Genomic DNA, 18,272 nt, shown 5'->3' on the forward strand with positions numbered 1-18,272 from the left:
CATCTAGTACCAACTCCCTGCAATGCAGGGAGCCCCATATTGTCTGTTCTGACTGGCAGCTTTCCAGAGCAACAGGAAAATGAATTTTTGCTCCCACCTACTGCTTGATCTGTTTTAACTGGATGTATCGCTGGATTCAACCTTCGGCATACAAAGCATATGCTCTCCTGTTGAGTTATGGGTCTCTCCCTAAGCCCATCACACACACATACCCTTTTCAGACAGGCTCGTCCTTTGTCATCTTTCATCAGCAGGAAATGTTCTCATTTCAAGGAAAGCAGCCTTGTCTGCTTAGAAAGGAAAGGGCGGGGAGACAGTATCAATTCTGCTTTCAGAGGCGGCTGCCATCTGGTCACATGCCGATGGATTATCAAATGGAATCCTTTTCTCCCTCCTTATTAAACCTCGCGTGAAGTTAAATTACTTGGCAGTCACACAGAACGGCATATGGCAGTGTGTGGAGGTGGAAAACTGTGACTGGGATGTCATGAACAGGGCGAACGGGGTGCTATGAGCAGGAACCAAAGTGCATTTAATTTCCCCCAGACTTTGAGGTGCTTCTCTCAACAAAGCTTGTGAGATGCTACCTCTCTGACTTCTTCCAAATCCTGCCCAAGAACCCACCTTTTCCACGAAGACTTTGGCACACCTCCCTAGTTCAAAGGCCCTAAGTGAGAGGTGGGGAAACGGTAACCCACCAGTTGTTGCCAGACTACAACTTCCATCGTCCTTGACTGGGGTAGGGTAACTTGGTTCAGCCCAGGGACCTCCTTCTCTTCTAGGCAACCTTGCAAGGTACACGCCAGGGCCAATAACTTTGCCTTTGTACACTAGACTTGTTCCTACGTGCCTTCTCTATCTCACTCCCTGCAAGCCAACAAAAGGGCGTTATCAGAAAGCAAGGACGCATTCTCACCAGGCAGAATCAAAGCAAAACCTTAGAGAGAGTGCCAAAGAAAGCCAATGAGGGGTATGGCCAGTGGCGTAGCGTGGGGGGGCAGGGGGGGCCAGCCGCACCGGGCACAACATCTGGGGGTTAGGGTTAGGGGGCGCAAATCCACGGGTTAGGGGGCGCAAATTACTTGCCTTGCTGACAACCCACGCTACGCCACTGGGTATGGCCAGGATAAAGGGTGTGGCTGAGGAGGTGTGTGGCCTGGAGAGAGCCAAGAGGGTGACATTTGGGCCTGAGGTTCCTGCTCAATATGATTTACCATCACGGGCCATGCTAGCTGGGGCTGATGGGAGATGTAGTCCAATCTTCTGGAGTGCCAGCGTGGTGTAACAGAGTGTTGGGCTAAGACCTGGGAGAGCTATTTCATAGAATCATAGAATTGTAGAGTTGGGTGGTCATCAAATCCAACCCCTTGCAATGCAGGAATTGTTTTTCCCATTATGGAACTCGAGCCCTCGACCCTGGGTCCCATGCTCTACCATCTAAGGGAGATCAGGGTTCGAATCCCCACTCAGGCAGGAAGCTCATTGGGTGACCATGGGGTCCAGTACACTGCCTCCCACAGCCTAACCTACCATGCGGGGTGGATGGGTGTGAGGATAACTGCAATAAGCAATGAGAGGGCTCGGTCATTTATTCATTTATTCATTTTCTATACCGCCTTTCATCCCAGGATCGCGGGACGGTTTACAGCATAAGAGCACAGAACAAAGCACGTAACATATTCGCAGGCAAAAGCAATAAGCCCTTCCAGCCAACTCCTTCCTACTTCTCTTTTCATTCCAGCTGCAGAAACTGGAAAGAGAAAGTGAGGGGGGGGAACCGAGAGCCAGATGGCCTACCACAAACCGTTCTTGCGCACACCCCTTGGCGTCATACGGGAGCAGCCGGTCGTGGGAGGGCGGACGGCTCGCCTTACGACGCAGGGGGGAGATAGAACCCCGTGCAGGAAAATAGAACGCCATGTATCCATCTGATTCCGCCCGCAGCCAATAGCAGCGGAGGGCTTCGCGCTCTCGGCCAATGAGCGGCCGGCTCCTGTGGGCCCGGATTTCCTCGTCCTCCATCCAGCTTGCGGTTGCTGGTGGAGGCAGCGGCCGGAGCTGCGCGCGTCTCCTGCTGCCGCTGCCGCTGCCGGTGCGCAAGACGTGGAGGAAAAGCCCAAGGCGGCCGTGCTGGACGTTCAGGTAAGGAGATTAGACCCTGAGCGAGTCTAATAGGCGAGCTTCTCGGGTTTGGCTGGGATGTCTGTCGTAGGTCGCAGTTCGCATCGGGCCCCTTCGCGGCCATAACTTTCGGTTTTCTTATGGTGGTCGCTGAGCTTTGCGTTTCCAGAGATGCAATGGCACATGACCGCTCCGACGCCTCGTTTGCTGTGGCAGCTGACAGCGCCGCCCGGTGCGTGCCTTCTCAGCAGCAGGGTCTGGCCTGAAGGCTCCAGGGTTGCCTCGCCACCTCCAGGCGGCAGGTGGAGGGGCTTAAATCTCCAGGTGGGCGGGGACGCGGTTGAGGATGATGATGATAATAATAATAATAAATGAATAAAAATCAAGAAGGCCGTGCACGAAGCTTGCAAGCTTCAGACTGGCAGGAGCCGGTTGCAAATTGCAGCATGGACATTGGGGAGGATTGGAGTCTTTTTTGCTACCCTCTTTCCCAATTAACCCCCATCTCCAGGTCCCACCTCCCCATGACATCACCCGGGGCTGCCCCTAGGTCTCAGGTTTGGTCCCTGCAATCTCAGGGTCTGGGATGCTCCTGACCTGGCTACCTGTTCAGTGGAGTGCGGCTTATCTCCAAGCAGGTGTGTGTGTACAGAATTACAGAGTAGGCTCACTCCTTCTGCATCCGGCTTCAAAACCGAGCTGTGCCGATCTTCTTCCCTGTGCCAACGCAGCGCCCCTCTCCTCCCTACACCCTCTGGGCATTCTTTCTCCAAAGGTTATTGAGGTGTGTACAACGCAGAGGGCCAGTTCAGCCATAAGAAGGACCCTTCTGGATCAGGCCAAAGGCCCGTCTAGTCCAGCATTCTGTTCTCACAGTGGCCAAGCAGATGCCCATGGGGAGCCCAAAGCAGGAGCCCACAGATAGAGTTGATTCCATTTCATAGAGTCATCAAATTGTAGAGTTGGAAGGGACCCCAGTGATCATCTGATCCAACACCCTGCAATGCAGGAATCTCTTTTTTTAAAAATGATATTTATTAAAGTTTCCAATTTTTAACAAACAAAAAGAAAAAACCAACATAAAAATGTTAAAAACACATAAATTTCACAACTTATTTTCTTGTAACTTGTTTCCCCGATCTCCTCGTATCTCCCCTTCTTGTATACCCAGTTTGAATTGTTTATACAGCAAATCCTTATCTCAACCTCTTAAATTATTGTAGCTTTAAATTCTTACTTACAAAAAGAAAATCATTTTATCATAATTAGAGCTTGAAACCCCTTAAGTTCAATCCAACATCATTCAACATTCCTTAATTTTACAATATTTTTGTAGATAGTCCTTAAATTTTTTCCAATCTTCTTCTGCCGACTCTTCTCCCTGGTCTCGGATTCTGCCAGTCATTTCTGCCAGTCCCATACAGTCCATCACCTTCATCTGCCATTCTTCCAAAGTGGGTAGGTCTTGTGTCTTCCAATACTTTGCAATAAGTATTCTTGCTGCTGTTGTAGCGTACATAGCAATGCAGGAATCTCAGCTAGATCAGTAATGACAGGTGGCCATCCAATTTCTGCTTAAAAACATTCAAGGAAGGAGAGTCCACCTTCCACTGTCTAACAGCTCTTACAGTCAGAACGTTCCTCCTGATGTTGAGTCAGAAACTGATTTCTCGTTACTTGAATCCATTGGTTCCCCTCTCCCCATTTTATCCTCTCCACAACCCTGTGAGGTAGCCTACAGGCCATGGAAAGTAGTGGATTGCTCAAGGGGACCCAGTGAATTTGTGACTAAGTGGGCACTTGAACCTTCTCCAACCCAATTCCAATATTATTTTCAGGTCAGTTGAAGGCCTGAATCAAATGGGTATTAAATACAGTGTCAAAGTTTCCTGGTTAGAAAGGTGGAGCTCTCTGTCACTGGAGGTATTTAAACAAAGGTTTGATAACCAATCTGTCAAGGATCCTGGAATTGTAACCTGCATTATAGATTCTACACAGAGTAGACGGCTGAACAAAATGGTAGCCTGCAACATTTTCAGACCTCTTGCATTTGGGGATCCATTTATTAATGTTTATCATATGCAGTGGTACTTTGGTTTAAGAACAGCTTAGTTTATGAACAACTTGGATTGAAAATTCTGCAAACCCGGAAGTAGGTGTTTTGGTTTGTGAACTTTGCCTTGGAAGCAGAACATGTTCCGCTTCCTGTTGAGTGTGTTCCATTTGTACATTGAGTCCCTCGCTGCTATGGGAAAGCACACCTTGGTTTAAGAACGCTTTGGTTTAAGAACGGACTTCCGGAACGGATTAAGTTCGTAAACCAAGGTACCACTGTATTTGTATTGTGCTAGTGCTACTGTTGTGACCTACTTTTTATTATTTATTAAATTAATTGAATTTATTTAATTCCCCTACTGCCATTCATCCAAAGATCACAGGATGGTTTACAATATAAGAACACAAAAATACATGGTTGTTGGCATCTGCCTGTCTCGAGAGACAATGGGATGCACCTCCCGGGGTAAAGCCAAATCTCTGTGTTGGCAGCTCTGAAGTGACCTCCCTGGGGCGCAGGCCTGAGCAGTGTGTATGGGAGTCCTGGGCTGCCCAGATGACAAGACTCCCTCTTGGTCTGGCCAATGCGGTCCACAGGAAAACAGAGCAAGACGTTTGGCAACAGCTTGGCTGCAGGAGTTGCTGGAAGGAGGCATATAAGGCACCGTCCAACTTTCACAGCAACAAACAGAAACAGTACCTCCACACACACACACACAGTTTAAAAGGCCATAGATTGCTTAATTAGCCAGAGGCCTGGGAGAATAGGAACATTTTTGCTTGACACCTAAAGAAATATAACGAAGGTCTCTCTGGGGAGAGCATTCCACAAGAGGGGGATCCTTGGGTCAGGCCATGGGGCAGTAGTGGGTCACTACCTGCCAACTGAAGACCAGTGAACTAGATGAACTCCACTTATTGTTTCAGCTCTAGAATTATATGGTTGCCCTGTATGACCAAAAATAAGGCTGCAAATCTTAAATGCCCATGGATTTCTGTATGAATGTCTATGTGTCAGCACGCTTAGGACTGTGTTGTAAAGGCGGTAGCACACATTTACAGTGGTGCCCCGCAAGACGAATACCTCGCAAGACGGAAAACTCGCTAGATGAAGGAGTTTTCCGTTTTGGAGGTGCTTCGCAAAACGAATTTCCTTTGGGCTTGCTTCACAAGACGACAATGTATTGCGAGTTCCTGCTGGTTTTTTTCCCTTCCCCCCCCCCCTTTTTCTAAGCCGCTAAGCCGCTTATCAGCTGATCCGATCAGCAGATAAGCCGCTAAAAGCTGCTAATAGCGCTAATCCGCTAATCCTTCAATGGGCTTGCTTTGCAAGACGAAAAAACCGCTAGACAAAGAGAATCACAGAACGGATTCTTTTCGTCTTGCGGGGCACCACTGTATTAATTTATTGCATTTTGTTCTTCGATTTTCTTGGGCTGCAATCCGATATGCAGTGCTATTTTTCTAGAAAAAGAGGTTCTGGAACTCCTCATGAACGCCTCCCTCCTTGTCTTAGAATGGCAATGGCGCCCACCTGAGAGGTGCCAGAACTGAGTTCCAGTGAGTTCCTGCTGAAATAAAAAAGCCCTGCCTATATATATTGAAATTAGACTTGGTCTAATTTTAAAAAGTCGCCGTAAGTAGTCAGGCCAGACCTTGGGCAAGAGCAGTCTGATGACCTCCCCTGATAGTCTGTTGGGTGTGGAAAGAGAGGAAGGGGGGCCCTGAGAGAAGGGGGGGGCAACCAGCGTCAGCATGCAGCGCTGTACAGCCTTGCCGTGCAAGGAGAGAGTCTCTTCCTTTAAATTCCTAGGAGTTTATCTCAGTGAAGACCTTACTTGGAAAATCAGTACAACCCAAGTGGTTAAGGAAGCCCAACAGAGACTCCATCTCCTCAGAGTATTGCAGAAGAACGATGTCAATCAACATCTGATGATCTCCTTCTACCCGTCCACAATAGAAAGTGTCCTTTCATACTGCATCACGGTGTGGTGCGCTGGTTTGACATCATCGGACAGGAAGTGCCTACAGAGGGTGGTGAATACAGCACAAGATATTATTGGCTGTCCCGTGAATCCTCTGGATGAAATAGCGGAAGAACGTTGCCTCAGGAGCGTGAGGAAAATTCTCAGGGATGATTCACACCCTGGCCGGCACTTTCTGGATCTCCTGCCCTTGGTCAGAAGATATAGAAGCATGATTAGTCGCGCCAACAGGGTAAAGAACAGCTTCTATCCGTGGGCTGTTAGGCTGCTGAATGAAAGGATAACAACAGGGCAACTGACTTTTGGGTTTGGTGGGTGTGCGTCAGTAAACACGGGGAATTAAGACTAAGAGAGCTGAGGGGGAGGTGCTTGTGTAATTTCACTGTATACAAGTTGTACAAGTGACAATAAAGTACCGTATTTTTTGCTCTATAAGACTCACTTTTTCCCTCCTAAAAAGTAAGGGGAAATGTGTGTGCATCTTATGGGGTGAATGCAGGCTGCACAGCTATCCCAGAAGCCAGAACAGCAAGAGGGATCGCTGCTTTCTCTGGGCAGTGATCTCTCTTGCTGTTCTGGCTTCTGGAATTCAGAATTTTTTCTTTCTTGTTTTCCTCCTCCAAAAACTAGGTGCGTCTTGTGGTCTGGTGCATCTTATAGAGCGAAAAATATGGTATTTCAATTTCAGTACCTGCCTACTCAAAAAGTAAGTCTCACTGGGTTCAGTGAGTCTTACTCCCAGGTTACGTATGTATGGGATTTTACCCTTAAGCCTTTTGCATTACAAGCCACAGCCTTCAGTGGTCGGCCTGAAGCAAGGGGCAGACTTCAAATAAACTGGATCCGGCCTCCATGCTTGTGCTTCCTTCCCTCTCCCTTTGCCTTCCCAGCCATGAGCACGTCCGGTTCTCTCCTGTGGGCGGTCGATATCTTCGGCCGCGTCTACACGCTCTCCACCACCGGCCAGTACTGGGAACTCTGTAGAGATGGGGAGCTGGAGTTCAAGAGGGTTTCTGCCGTCAAGCAGTGCTGCTGGGGAATTGCGTGCGACCACCAGGTCTACGTTTACATCCACTCCAACGACGTCCCCATCCGGTACCAGGAAGAAACCTACGAGAATCAGGTATGCAAAAGAAAGGGCTGAGCCCACAATAGAAGCCGGCAGTTAAAGTTAAGAAGCGCCCTGCTGGATCAGACCCAAACCCTGTCTATTCCAGCATCCTGTGACCAGTCAGATGCCTCTGGGAAGCCCACAAGATTGAGGGCCATAAGCCTGTTGCTTCCCAGCAGAATTAGGTGGAGCCACCGTGTAAATATTACTATCTTCAGTGAAGTAGGCTAGTTTCCACACACCCACTGTTACTCACGCTATTCTTCTCTGTCCTCTGTCCAAACAATGCATTATCAGAGTTCAAGGACACATTCCAGCCAGGCAGAAACATTCACGTGGGGTCAGTGGGTCTGGAGATGCCTGCCCTATATCTAACAGAGCTTCTCATTCACGCTTTGTTCCGTACAGTAACATCTGAGTGCAGAATGTGCTGGGTTTTAATTTGGCATTCCTTCAATGTTTTCCTGTTGTTGTTGTTGTTTGTTGCAGTTTGTCTTTAAGTGCTATTTGAAAGTTTATCAGAAACCACAGGCCGCCTCGCGTAAATATGGTATCTATAGTGGGTTTCCTCCCCGGGTGTAGATCCACCCTTACATAATTTTGGAGTCTTCACCCAAGCTTTTACTTTTAAAGGCCTATTCAGTTTGTGCGCATATGTCCTGGTAATCTGTGGGCTGACTAATGGGGTACTTTTTAATTTTTTATTGTTATTTCTTAAATTTATATATTGATCTCGGGGTGGTTCACAAGATAAAAATTCAGGATAAAAACACAAATACATAGTTAAAACAGAAACAAAGCAAAACAATACACACACACCCCATTTAACAGGCTATAGAATATTAATCAGCCAATGGCCTGGTTGAAGAGGAATGTTTTCCCCTAGTGCCTAAAGATGTATAATGAAGGTGGCAGGCTAGCCTTCCTGGAGTATATCTTTGCATTCCACAAATGGGGAGCCAGTGCAAAAAAGGCCCAGTCTCGTGATGCCATCCTCCAGACCTCACATGATGATTGCAGAATCCGGGTCGGTTTATATGGGGAGAGGCAGTCCTTGAAGTATTGCAGTCCTGAGCCGTTCAACTTGTTCAGCTGAACAAATTATTTCTTAATTGATTTAATCTGTTGAATATTGGAGCCCCAAAATGTACTCTCCAGGCAGAGGCAATCTAAGGTTACCAATGTGGGTCCTAAGTCAAACATCTGTGGCCCTCCAGATGTCGTTGGACTACAACTCCCATCGTCCATTAGCCGTTAGCCACACCAGCAGAGGACAGTGGGATTTGTAGTCCAGCAATGCCTGGGGACCCAAGGTTAAGAGAGGACAATAAGTGATCGTTTTCTTGTTCCCTCCCTGGCAGCGCTGGAATCCCGTGATTGGCTTCTGTGAGAAGTTATTGCCCAGTGACCGCTGGCAGTGGAGCGATGTGAGTGGGCTGAAGCATCAGATGCTCGAAAGCTTTGAGTTGCCGTCGCCTCACTGGGAATGGGAAGCTGACTGGTATGTGGATGAAAATTTTGGAGGGGACCCCACAGAGAAAGGGGTAGGTGCAAAATATTGAAAAGGGATCCACGTCCTCTTGCGAGGAGGGAGGGAGCAATGTTGATGGGGAGGGGTTGCTATCTTGCTTCCAGAATACATTGCTGCATTCATATTTGCTACCCGGGGTGTGTGTGTTGAGCTGGGGTTGCTATTTGTAGTAGAAAGCAGGGATCGCTAGGTCAAAAGCAGGGGCCTTCAGGGCGTCTCCAAAGACTAGGTTTGCCCGGGAACTGTGAGTGTACAAGCAAGCAGCCTTATGTTGACTCAGCAGTTGCACTGCTATACAGGCGCCTATTGGATAGTGTCTGTGACGTCACGGCAAGGTTGTGTCTCCTAGTACTACTTATTCCATTTTGGGAATATTATTGCTACCATTCCAGTTCTTTTCTTGTAACCCTTCTGCACTCTCTTTATGCTGATGCTGGAGCGCACATCAAATTAACAACTGATTAACCCTCCAGTCACTGGAATGGTTGGGTGTTGGAATCCAACAGCGCCGGGAGCTCTTTAGATTTGGGTAGCAACAGATGGCTCGTTAGCTTTAGTAGACAAATTTAATAAATAATAACAAAAGATTCTTGTACCTGCAAATCAGTATTGACGTCAAGCAACCTTCATTATGGTGTTATTCTTCTTGCAATAGTTCTATGCATTGTGGTTATTAATAGATAAAATGTGCAGAGTTTGTTAACTGTGGTTGTTTGGAAGTTGCACTGATTTCAGAGGGACTTGCTCCCTGTGAAGTATAGTGAGTAGTCTGTCTCCACTGATTTGAGTGGGGTTTACAGCCAAGTGAGCATGTCTGGAATTGTAGCCTTAGATGACAGGCCACAAAAATTGTGTCCGTGGGCATCATTGTGGCCACCGACATCACCTGAGAGGCCAACGAAAGGTCTCCGTAAATACCCTCTTCGAAATCTGCAATGCACAAGAGACTATTTGGTCTCAGCTGCTGCCCAGTTCACCTTTGCCCTGGCTGGGCCTATCCTGTGTTGAAGCTGTCATGCTACCTCAGCTGTTTTGTGACTGGCACCCACAGCAAAGAGCTTTGACCCACTAGACCAAAGCTATTGTCGCCCCTTGCCTAAGGCAGCGGTTCTCAATCTGTGGGTCCCCAGATGTTGTTGGACTACAACTCCCATCATCCCTGAGCTCTGGCCTTGCTAGCTAGGGGTGATGGGAATTGTAGTTCAACAACATCTAGGGACCCACAGGTTGAGAAAGCTGCCTTAGAGGGATAGTATTGCTATTGCAGAGGTTAATCTTAGAAGCCCAGCTTCAACATCTTCAACAACACCCAGCCTCTCCCTAGCCCAGTTTATGTGCAAACCAGCACTTGTGGTTTGCTTGGGAGGCTCCTAGCAAACCATGGTTTGTTCTTACCAACATGATTTGCCAGGAGACAGACAAACCATAAACAGTGGTTCACATGTAACGGCAAGTCAACCTCTAGTTTATTTCCTCTCTGGGCAGCACTGAAGTTAAGAGCAGGGGAGGAGCAAAGTGCAAGCTCACTTTAAACCCTAGTTTACTTTAACCTATCATTTAAAACGGGGGCAGGGAACCTTTTTCAGAACAAAAGACATGTGTTCCATTTTGGTCAGTCTTCCCGGGACTGCGTGCCACTGCTGTGCAGGGTGAGGTGCAAAAGTTGGGCAATGGGTATAATTTTTTCCTTTGTACAGTACGCATTGACGTGCACACCCCTCTCTGTCCTCCGGCCAGGCAAGGAAGAGGAATGATCAGAGTTGAAGGGCAAATTCCAGCCAGGCAAAAAATACTCAAGGACAGTACAAAGTCAAGCTAGTGAAGGCCTGGGGAGAAAGTGTAGGCTGGAGAGAGGGCCAGATAGCGAGACTTGGAGGGCCACATGTGCAGCCCAAGCCTGAAGTTCCTAGCACCTGATTAAATGTGTCAAGAGAACCGGGCTAGGTTGATTAGTGGTTCTTATTAGGCTGGGCAGGCAATCGGATGGCAACATGCTTTAGCTGAGATTCCTACATTGCAGGGGGTTGGACTAGATGACCCACGGGGTCCCTTCCAACTCTACAATTCTGTGATTATGTATTGGCGGATTAAAAGCTGCTTTGTAAGAGCAGCATTGCTAATTTTGCCAGAGGTTGGTGCTTAGTTCGTGCCTAGAGTATATTGAGCTTTTTCTCTGGTAAACACAATACTTGACAAAAATATTTTTCTGACTGCTCTCTCCCCCTTCCTTCTTTTTCCTTTTTCAGGGCTGGACATACGCCATAGATTTCCCAGCCACCTATACCAAAGACAAGAGGTGGAATTCCTGTGTGCGACGGAGGCGGTGGATTCGGTACCGGAGATACAAGTCGCGAGATACATGGGCAAAGGTGTCTCTCCCCCCCCCCATCCATTTTTAAAGTTTGCAATGTGTCTGGAGGTGGTCAGGGTTGGCTCAAGGCCTTTCGCAGTGGCTGTGCTGCACAACCTAAGATCTAACCCCAGATTCCTTGCAGCAGGGCCTTTTTAGTGGTGTCCACCTGATTGTGTTGATGCCGGGCAAAGGTGATTTTATTCTTTTAGGCTCTTGGGGGATGCTGTTTCCGGGTTTTTCCGTTGCCTTCCATCTGGGTTGAGGCATTTAGTGTTTTTGAAATGCCCTGCGAGTTTTGGCAGAAAGAATATATTTTTAAAATTTAACGTCGCAACCAGTGGGACTTGCAACAAGATATTTCGGTGTGGAGGGTTCCAGCAACTTCACCTCCAATCCAACCTTTCATTCCATTCACATCTATTACGTTTACCCCTGCATCCCATTGGCCGATTTTGTAGTGACATTCCCCCCCCCCCCGGGAAGGATAGTTGTAATATTATTTACCGTATTTTTCGCTCTATAAAACGCACCAGACCATAAGACGCACCTAGTTTTTGGAGGAGGAAAACAGGAAAAACAATATTCTGAATTTCAGAAGCCAGAACAACAAGAGGGATCGCTGCCCAGCGAAAGCAGCGATCCCTCTTGCTGTTCTGGCTTCTGGGATAGCTGCGCAGCCTACATTCGCTCCATAAGACGCACACACATTTCCCCTTACTTTTTAGGAGGGAAAAGTGAGTCTTATAGGGCAAAAAATACGGTATATTATTTTTCAACCTTGGGACCCCATATGTTGTTGGGGGGCATATCGTAACACCATCTGCAAGCAATTTCTAAATGAGCTGCTCTTAATAAGAAACAATAAGTTCAGCTGGGAAGAATGTTGACTCTGGACCAACAGGAAAGTAATTCAAAGCGTGTTTTCTGCCCTTGCTGCTGTAGATTCCATCCCAACAGGATCCCAAACAGTTGCCGGATCCTTTCAATGATCTTTCCGTCGGAGGATGGGAGATTACAGACGAGCCAGTGGGAAGGTTGTCCGTCTGGGCCGTGTCTTTGCAAGGAAAGGTAACACCTATTTGCCTCCGGGATTCTTTCATATGGCAAAAGAGTGTTGGTCCATCCATCCATCAGCCGGTCTGCACCAGGAATGCAGAGGGCTCAGGCCAGTGGTGGTCCTTCTCAGTGTAGACCCATTGAAACTAATGAGCACGACTCATTTTAGGTTCATTAATTTCAGTGTGTCTTCTCTTGAGTTGGAGTAGTATTCGATACAATCTAGAACAGTTGCTTCCCAACCTTTGGGTCTCCCATTTGTTTTCGGACTACAATTCCCATCATCTCTGACCACTGCTCTTGCTAGCTAGGGATGATGGGAGTTGTAGTCCAAAAACAGCTGGAGAAACACTGTTCTAGAACCTTTTTCAACCCCAGGAGGTACATTCCCATGAGGGCAACTTTGCAGAGGTAGCCTCTGGCAGGCAGGGGCAGGCAGAATACTTTAAATACGTTTTTGTTTTATTTTGTTTTTAAATTACAGGTGTTATTTGCCACTCTGGGCTCCTATTTGGGAGGAAGGGCACGGTGGAAATTTATATAAAATATAAAATTAAATAGACAAACATATAAAATCAACAGTTGCTGTTCCTGAAGGCTACACGTTTCCCCCTCACTTCAGGTCTGGTACAGGGAAGACGTCTGCCATCACAATCCGGAAGGTTCTTCGTGGTCTTTAATTGCTACCCCTGGCGAAGCCGTCCAGATCAGTTGCGGGCCGTACGACCTTCTCTGGGGAACTCTTTGGGAAGGGCAGGCGATCGTGAGGGAAGGGATTGACAGGAATAACCCTCAAGGTAAGCCCCATTTTGTAGGAATGTTCAGGGTGGCAGGAGAGGATATATTGTTTATTAATATCCTTCCTAACTTGCTCCAGCAAGTTCCTTTACTTAGCAGAGTTTACATTCTCCTTCTCACGCACAGCAGAAAACTAGTTGCAAACTCGTGTGAGTTTCTTAAGACAATACGCAATTCAAGCTGGCTTGTCCAGATTGAAATGTGTTCTCATATTTTCCTGGTAAGACCCCTTGAATCCCTCCTAAAAGAATAAAGACAGCACAGTCTTAAGGTAAAGGTAAAGGGACCCCTGACCATTAGGTCCAGTCATGACTGACTCTGGGTGTGCGGCGCTCATCTCACTTTATTGGCCGAGGGAGCCGGCGTACAGCTTCCAGGTCATGTGGCCAGCATGACTAAGCCACTTCTGGCGAACCAGTGCAGCGCACAGAAACGCCGTTTACCTTCTCGCCGGAGCGGTACCTATTTATCTACTTGCACTTTGACGTGCTTTCGAAGTGCTAGGTGGGCAGGAGCAGGGACCGAGCAATGGGAGCTCACCCCATCGCGGGGATTTGAACCGCCGACCTTCTGATCAGCAAGTCCTAAGCTCTGTGGTTGAACCCACAGAGCCACCCGCGTCCCAGCACAGTCTTATTCATAAGCAATAAAAAGAAAGTTTATTCACAATCAGGCAGAGCACACTGTGATCCCTGAAGGCAGGCTTAAGGCTTAAAGTTAAAAGCATATACAAACAGGTTTACCCCATATGTGGGTTGACTTAGTGACTGCAGTTAGCAGTCCAGGAAGTTCGCAGGACGAAAGGAAGATGGAAAATAGAGAGAGAGGCAGCATGCCTTGTCCTTTTACCGAGTCTGGAGAGGTCACGCCCACCCACTAGTCACATGCGAGGAAGGATGCTCCAGGCCAGGAGGAACAGGAAGTTTCAACTGGCTGAACCAAACATCCCTTTGCATGTGCACTCTAGCAAAACAAGGAATGTTGTATTTGACTGCTCCCAGTTGTTATAAAAATTTTAAGGTCTTAGATATATAATATATGCTCATAAATGTACCAAACAAACACGTACATAAATATATAAATCACATGTCTGAAGCAGCACAGGAAGACAGTCCTGAAACCATTTTGACTCCCAAACTGACCAAATGTTTCTCTGCAGGGAGGGAGGAGGTGGAAAAAAACCTTCCTTGTTACAGGAATTTAGTAATCACCATTTCAAAGGAATGGGCAGACTACCAGGAAAGGCAATCAGATAAGGCATTATCAGATAACCTGGCAGACAGGAAAAACAACAGCATTCAAATTTCTGTTGTAGACCATCTTCTCCGTGATGTAGGTATGATGTTTGTGGGGGATGGTCTTGGGTTACACCCCTTCTGTGATTTATGTATGATGTATGGAGGGATGGTCTTGAGCTCCAGGGCAGGGAATTTAAAACATCTATATAAGGGCAGGCACACCAAGGTTCTGGGTCCTCCTCCTTTCCTGTGTGTGAGGGGAGCACCCAGTTGCAACAGCTTTAATAAAGATCAGGCTTATGAGCTGCTTTGCTTCTCAATAGTCTCTGTTGGCCTTTGTTATTTTCTCCTACCAGTAGGGAACCCACGTAAGGACTCTGTATGAGCTCTTGGATACCCCATAAGGGGAAAAGGGCAGATTTTGTATACAACACAGTGGATTACATCCCACACATTTGCGGTCTTGGGAGACTTTTGACGATGACCTTCAAGCGCTGAACTGTTTAGGATCAGGTGACTTAAAGGCTGTAGCAGCATTCGTTGCTCACCTGGCTTCCCAGCGCCACGCATCTATTGGTTACCGGGAGGGTGAGGAGCCAATCAGGTGCTCCGTTGCTGCGCCTAAACCTTGCCAAGCTCCCTGCCGCCTCACCCTCTCGGTAACCGACAGCATCGTGCGGCATTGGGACCCCAGGTGTGCAGAGCTGCTCCACCCATTGCTACTGTTTAAAGTTCCGCCTGCTTTTAAGTCCATAACTTAAGATCTGCTTCAGAGACCCTGATTAGGTGCTCTCCTGCAAAGACAGTCTGCCTGGGGAACAGGGCCTTTTTCCTGGTGGCTCCACAGTTGTGGTATTTAATCCCATGTCAAGCGAGGCAGGCACCGTCCATCGCTGGCTCCAAAGAGGCCTTTAAAACCCACGGACTGAGGTGTAGAAACAATAGTTTGCTCTGGCTTTTGTGTGCTTAACTTATGATGGGTTATTGTTTCCTTTGTGCCAGCTTATTACTATGATTATGAAGGAGATATCTTTAAGTGGTTTTAATTTGCAGGTGTTTATTTTATTCTGTTAAGTTTATACAGTGGTACCTCGGGTTAAGTACTTAATTCGTTCCGGAGGTCCGTTCTTAACTTGAAACTGTTCTTAACCTGAAGCATCACTTTAGCTAATGGGGCCTCCTCCTGCCGCCACACCACCGGATCACGATTTCTGTTCTCATCCTGAAGCAAAGTTCTTAACCCGAGGTAATATTTCTGGGTTAGCGGAGTCTGTAACCTGAAGTGTATGTAACCTGAAGCGTATGTAACCCGAGGTACCACTGTATCCCGCCCTTCTTCCCAAAGGAGCACAAGGTTCACATTTTGTTGATGGTTTGATATGTATTCCGTATCCCTTGCTTTCCGAAGCGTGTTTTCCTTGAGGTCATAAATTTACAAAAAGTCAATAAAAGCATCATATTTTCCTTCTTGTTTGGAACTGAACTAGGGTTTCAAATTGTTCTCTTGCTTTTTCCTCTGACAGGAATTTCTTGGACGATTGTGGAGCCTCCGGTCGCAGAGAATGGAATCTTACACGTGTCAGTGGGTGTGAATGTTGTTTGGGCAGTTACCAAAGACCGAAAAGTAAGAAGCTTTGAGAGACAATTGTGGTTTAAGGTTTCCTTTCATTTAGTGCTGGCTATGTTTCAAGTCCTCGTGACAGAAGAGAGGAATTGAAAACAACAGTTTAGGATAACAGTCAGCCACTCCCCATCACCCAGGGCAGTATCTTTGTACCTTAAAAAATTGTCCTGTCCCCTATTCTGGGGAAGACTGGGGAATCTTCATTATATGTTGCTGTGATTTATTAATCCAGTTCCCTTGGTTTCCTGGGAAGAGGAAATAATTGTTAGAACACTCTGGCAATTCTGGCCCTTTGTGAGGAACAGGGGTCTCCTAACAACTCTCAGCACCCTTAACAAACGACAGTTCCCAGGATTTTGCGGGAAAGCCATGACTTTTTAAAGGGGTATGATACTCCCTTAAATGCGTAATGCAAATGGAGCCCGTTGCCATTTTCTGTGTAACCTATAAAGTAATTCAGGAATGTGAGTATTGCTACTCTGCATAATTTATTCCAGTTTCAGAATCTATTAGGGAGGGGAACAGAGTTGGGAGAGAAATCCGGAGCCACCAAGCAGTAATTTTGGATATTCTCCCCTCAGGTCTGGTTCAGAAGAGGTGTGAACTCTCACAATCCTTGCGGCACCAGCTGGATCGAGATGGTTGGCGAGATGGTGATGGTGAACGTCGGCTTGAATGACCAGGTGAGGCTCCCTTTAGGACAGGCATAGGCAAACTCCGTCCCTCCAGATGTTTGTGATTACAATTCCCATCACCCCTGACCACTGGTCCTGTTAGCTAGGGATGATGGGAATTGTAGTCCAAAACATCTGGAGGACCAGGGTTTGCCTATGCCTGCTTTAGAAGCAGCAGAGCAGGTATCCAAGCAGGTCTGGACCATTAGCCCCACTGGAAGTTGAACAAGGGCTGCAAAAAGAAAAAAGAAAAAAACTTTGAACCCGTTCATAGGATTGGCTCTTCTGCAGCTGAACCATAGCTCACTGGCAGAACACAAGCCTTGCATCTCAGGTTAAAAGGGTGAGGTCATAGGGGGTTGGATGTGTAGACGAAAACACGCCTCCAACTTAGTTTAGGTTTAAAATCTGTCAAGATTTTATTCAAAGCATTTGCTAAGGAGAGGTGCAGAGGTTTCGCTAGTCTGGTTTATTTTTTTATTATTTTTAATTATCTTTGCATTTTCTATTTTACATAAAACAAATGAATTAAAAACATAGACGTATAATCCCCACGTACTTGTTACGTGAAATACATGTGCATATCATCTTTTTGGGTACCTTTCAACTCAAACATTTTTCTCGGCCTGAGTCTCCTGTTTTAATTACTGCGTGGTTTTAATAGGATTGTTTCACTGTGTATTTTAATTGTGGTTGTTTATATTTCAATGTTCAAATGGGGCTGTTTTATTCCGTGTTTTGGTTTTGTATTCTAATTATGGCTGCTTTGTTTTCATGCTCGCATTTTCATACCTGCAAACTGCTTTGAAGCTTATTTTGGCATTAGGCAGTATATAAATATATCAGATAAAGAAATATTATTGTGTCAAATAATAAAGTTGCTCTTACTTGCTACAGCGCAATGACTGGGAGCCACTTCTTTTGTGATGTCAGCCGCAAGGAAGTTGAACATCTATTTTTCTTACTCTCACACACATTTCTGCTTTATCTTCTCTCTCTCTCCCTGTCTAGGTCTGGGGGATCAGCTGTGAGGACAGAGCCGTTTATTTCCGTCAAGGCGTCACCCCAAGTGAGCTGAGTGGGAAAACGTGGAAAGCGATTGTTTGCAGCCGAGATAGTGACCGATCGCAGACTGGCAGCTCAACAAGTCTCCTCAGGTAACTTAGAAATCCTGAGAATGTGCTTTTAACAACAAAAACCATAATCTTCTACTACAGTGGTACCTCGGGTTACAGACGCTTCAGGTTACAGACTCTGCTAACCCATAAATCGTACCTCGGGTTAAGAACTTTGCTTCAGGATGAGAACAGAAATCACGCGGCGGCAGCGGGAGGCCCCATTAGCTAAAGTGGTGCCTCAGGTTAAGAACAGTTTCAGGTTAAGAACGGACCTCCAGAACGAATTAAGCTCATAACCCAAGGTACCACTGTATATATAATTTGCTTGGCAAGCTTGCTACTGAATGATAACAGTCTTGGATCTGATGACTGGCAGAATCCGAGACCAGGGAAAAGAGACGGCGGAAGAAGATTGGAAGAAATTTAAGAACTATCTTAAGAAACATTGTAAAATTAATGAATGTTAGAATGATGTGGCTTTAGAAATTAAGTGGATTACAGCTGTAAGGATTAAGTTAAAGAAAAGAAAGGTTAAAAATTAGATAAAATTAAGGGTGAGGATTTGCTGAATTAAAATTTGAAATTGGAATGCAGAAAGGGGAGGTATG

General features: G+C 46.6%; 1 protein-coding gene across 1 annotated transcript in view; it reads left to right on the forward strand.

The window, feature by feature from the left end:
• The first annotated feature begins 1,653 nt into the window (after positions 1 to 1,653).
• TECPR1 (tectonin beta-propeller repeat containing 1) overlaps positions 1,654 to 18,272 on the forward strand; it is a 45,960-nt gene continuing 29,341 nt past the window's right edge. The window contains exons 1-9 of the mRNA XM_082199627.1: positions 1,654 to 2,142; positions 7,052 to 7,284; positions 8,634 to 8,816; positions 11,050 to 11,172; positions 12,099 to 12,224; positions 12,835 to 13,009; positions 15,772 to 15,872; positions 16,454 to 16,555; positions 17,558 to 17,703. Of these exons, the coding sequence (XP_082055753.1) occupies positions 7,054 to 7,284; positions 8,634 to 8,816; positions 11,050 to 11,172; positions 12,099 to 12,224; positions 12,835 to 13,009; positions 15,772 to 15,872; positions 16,454 to 16,555; positions 17,558 to 17,703 (1,187 nt within the window). The 5' untranslated portion in view covers positions 1,654 to 2,142; positions 7,052 to 7,053. The remainder of the gene's footprint in view (positions 2,143 to 7,051; positions 7,285 to 8,633; positions 8,817 to 11,049; positions 11,173 to 12,098; positions 12,225 to 12,834; positions 13,010 to 15,771; positions 15,873 to 16,453; positions 16,556 to 17,557; positions 17,704 to 18,272) is intronic.

Source organism: Podarcis vaucheri (assembly GCF_965113315.1).
Source record: "Podarcis vaucheri genome assembly, chromosome: 14".
NCBI lineage: Eukaryota > Metazoa > Chordata > Lepidosauria > Squamata > Lacertidae > Podarcis > Podarcis vaucheri.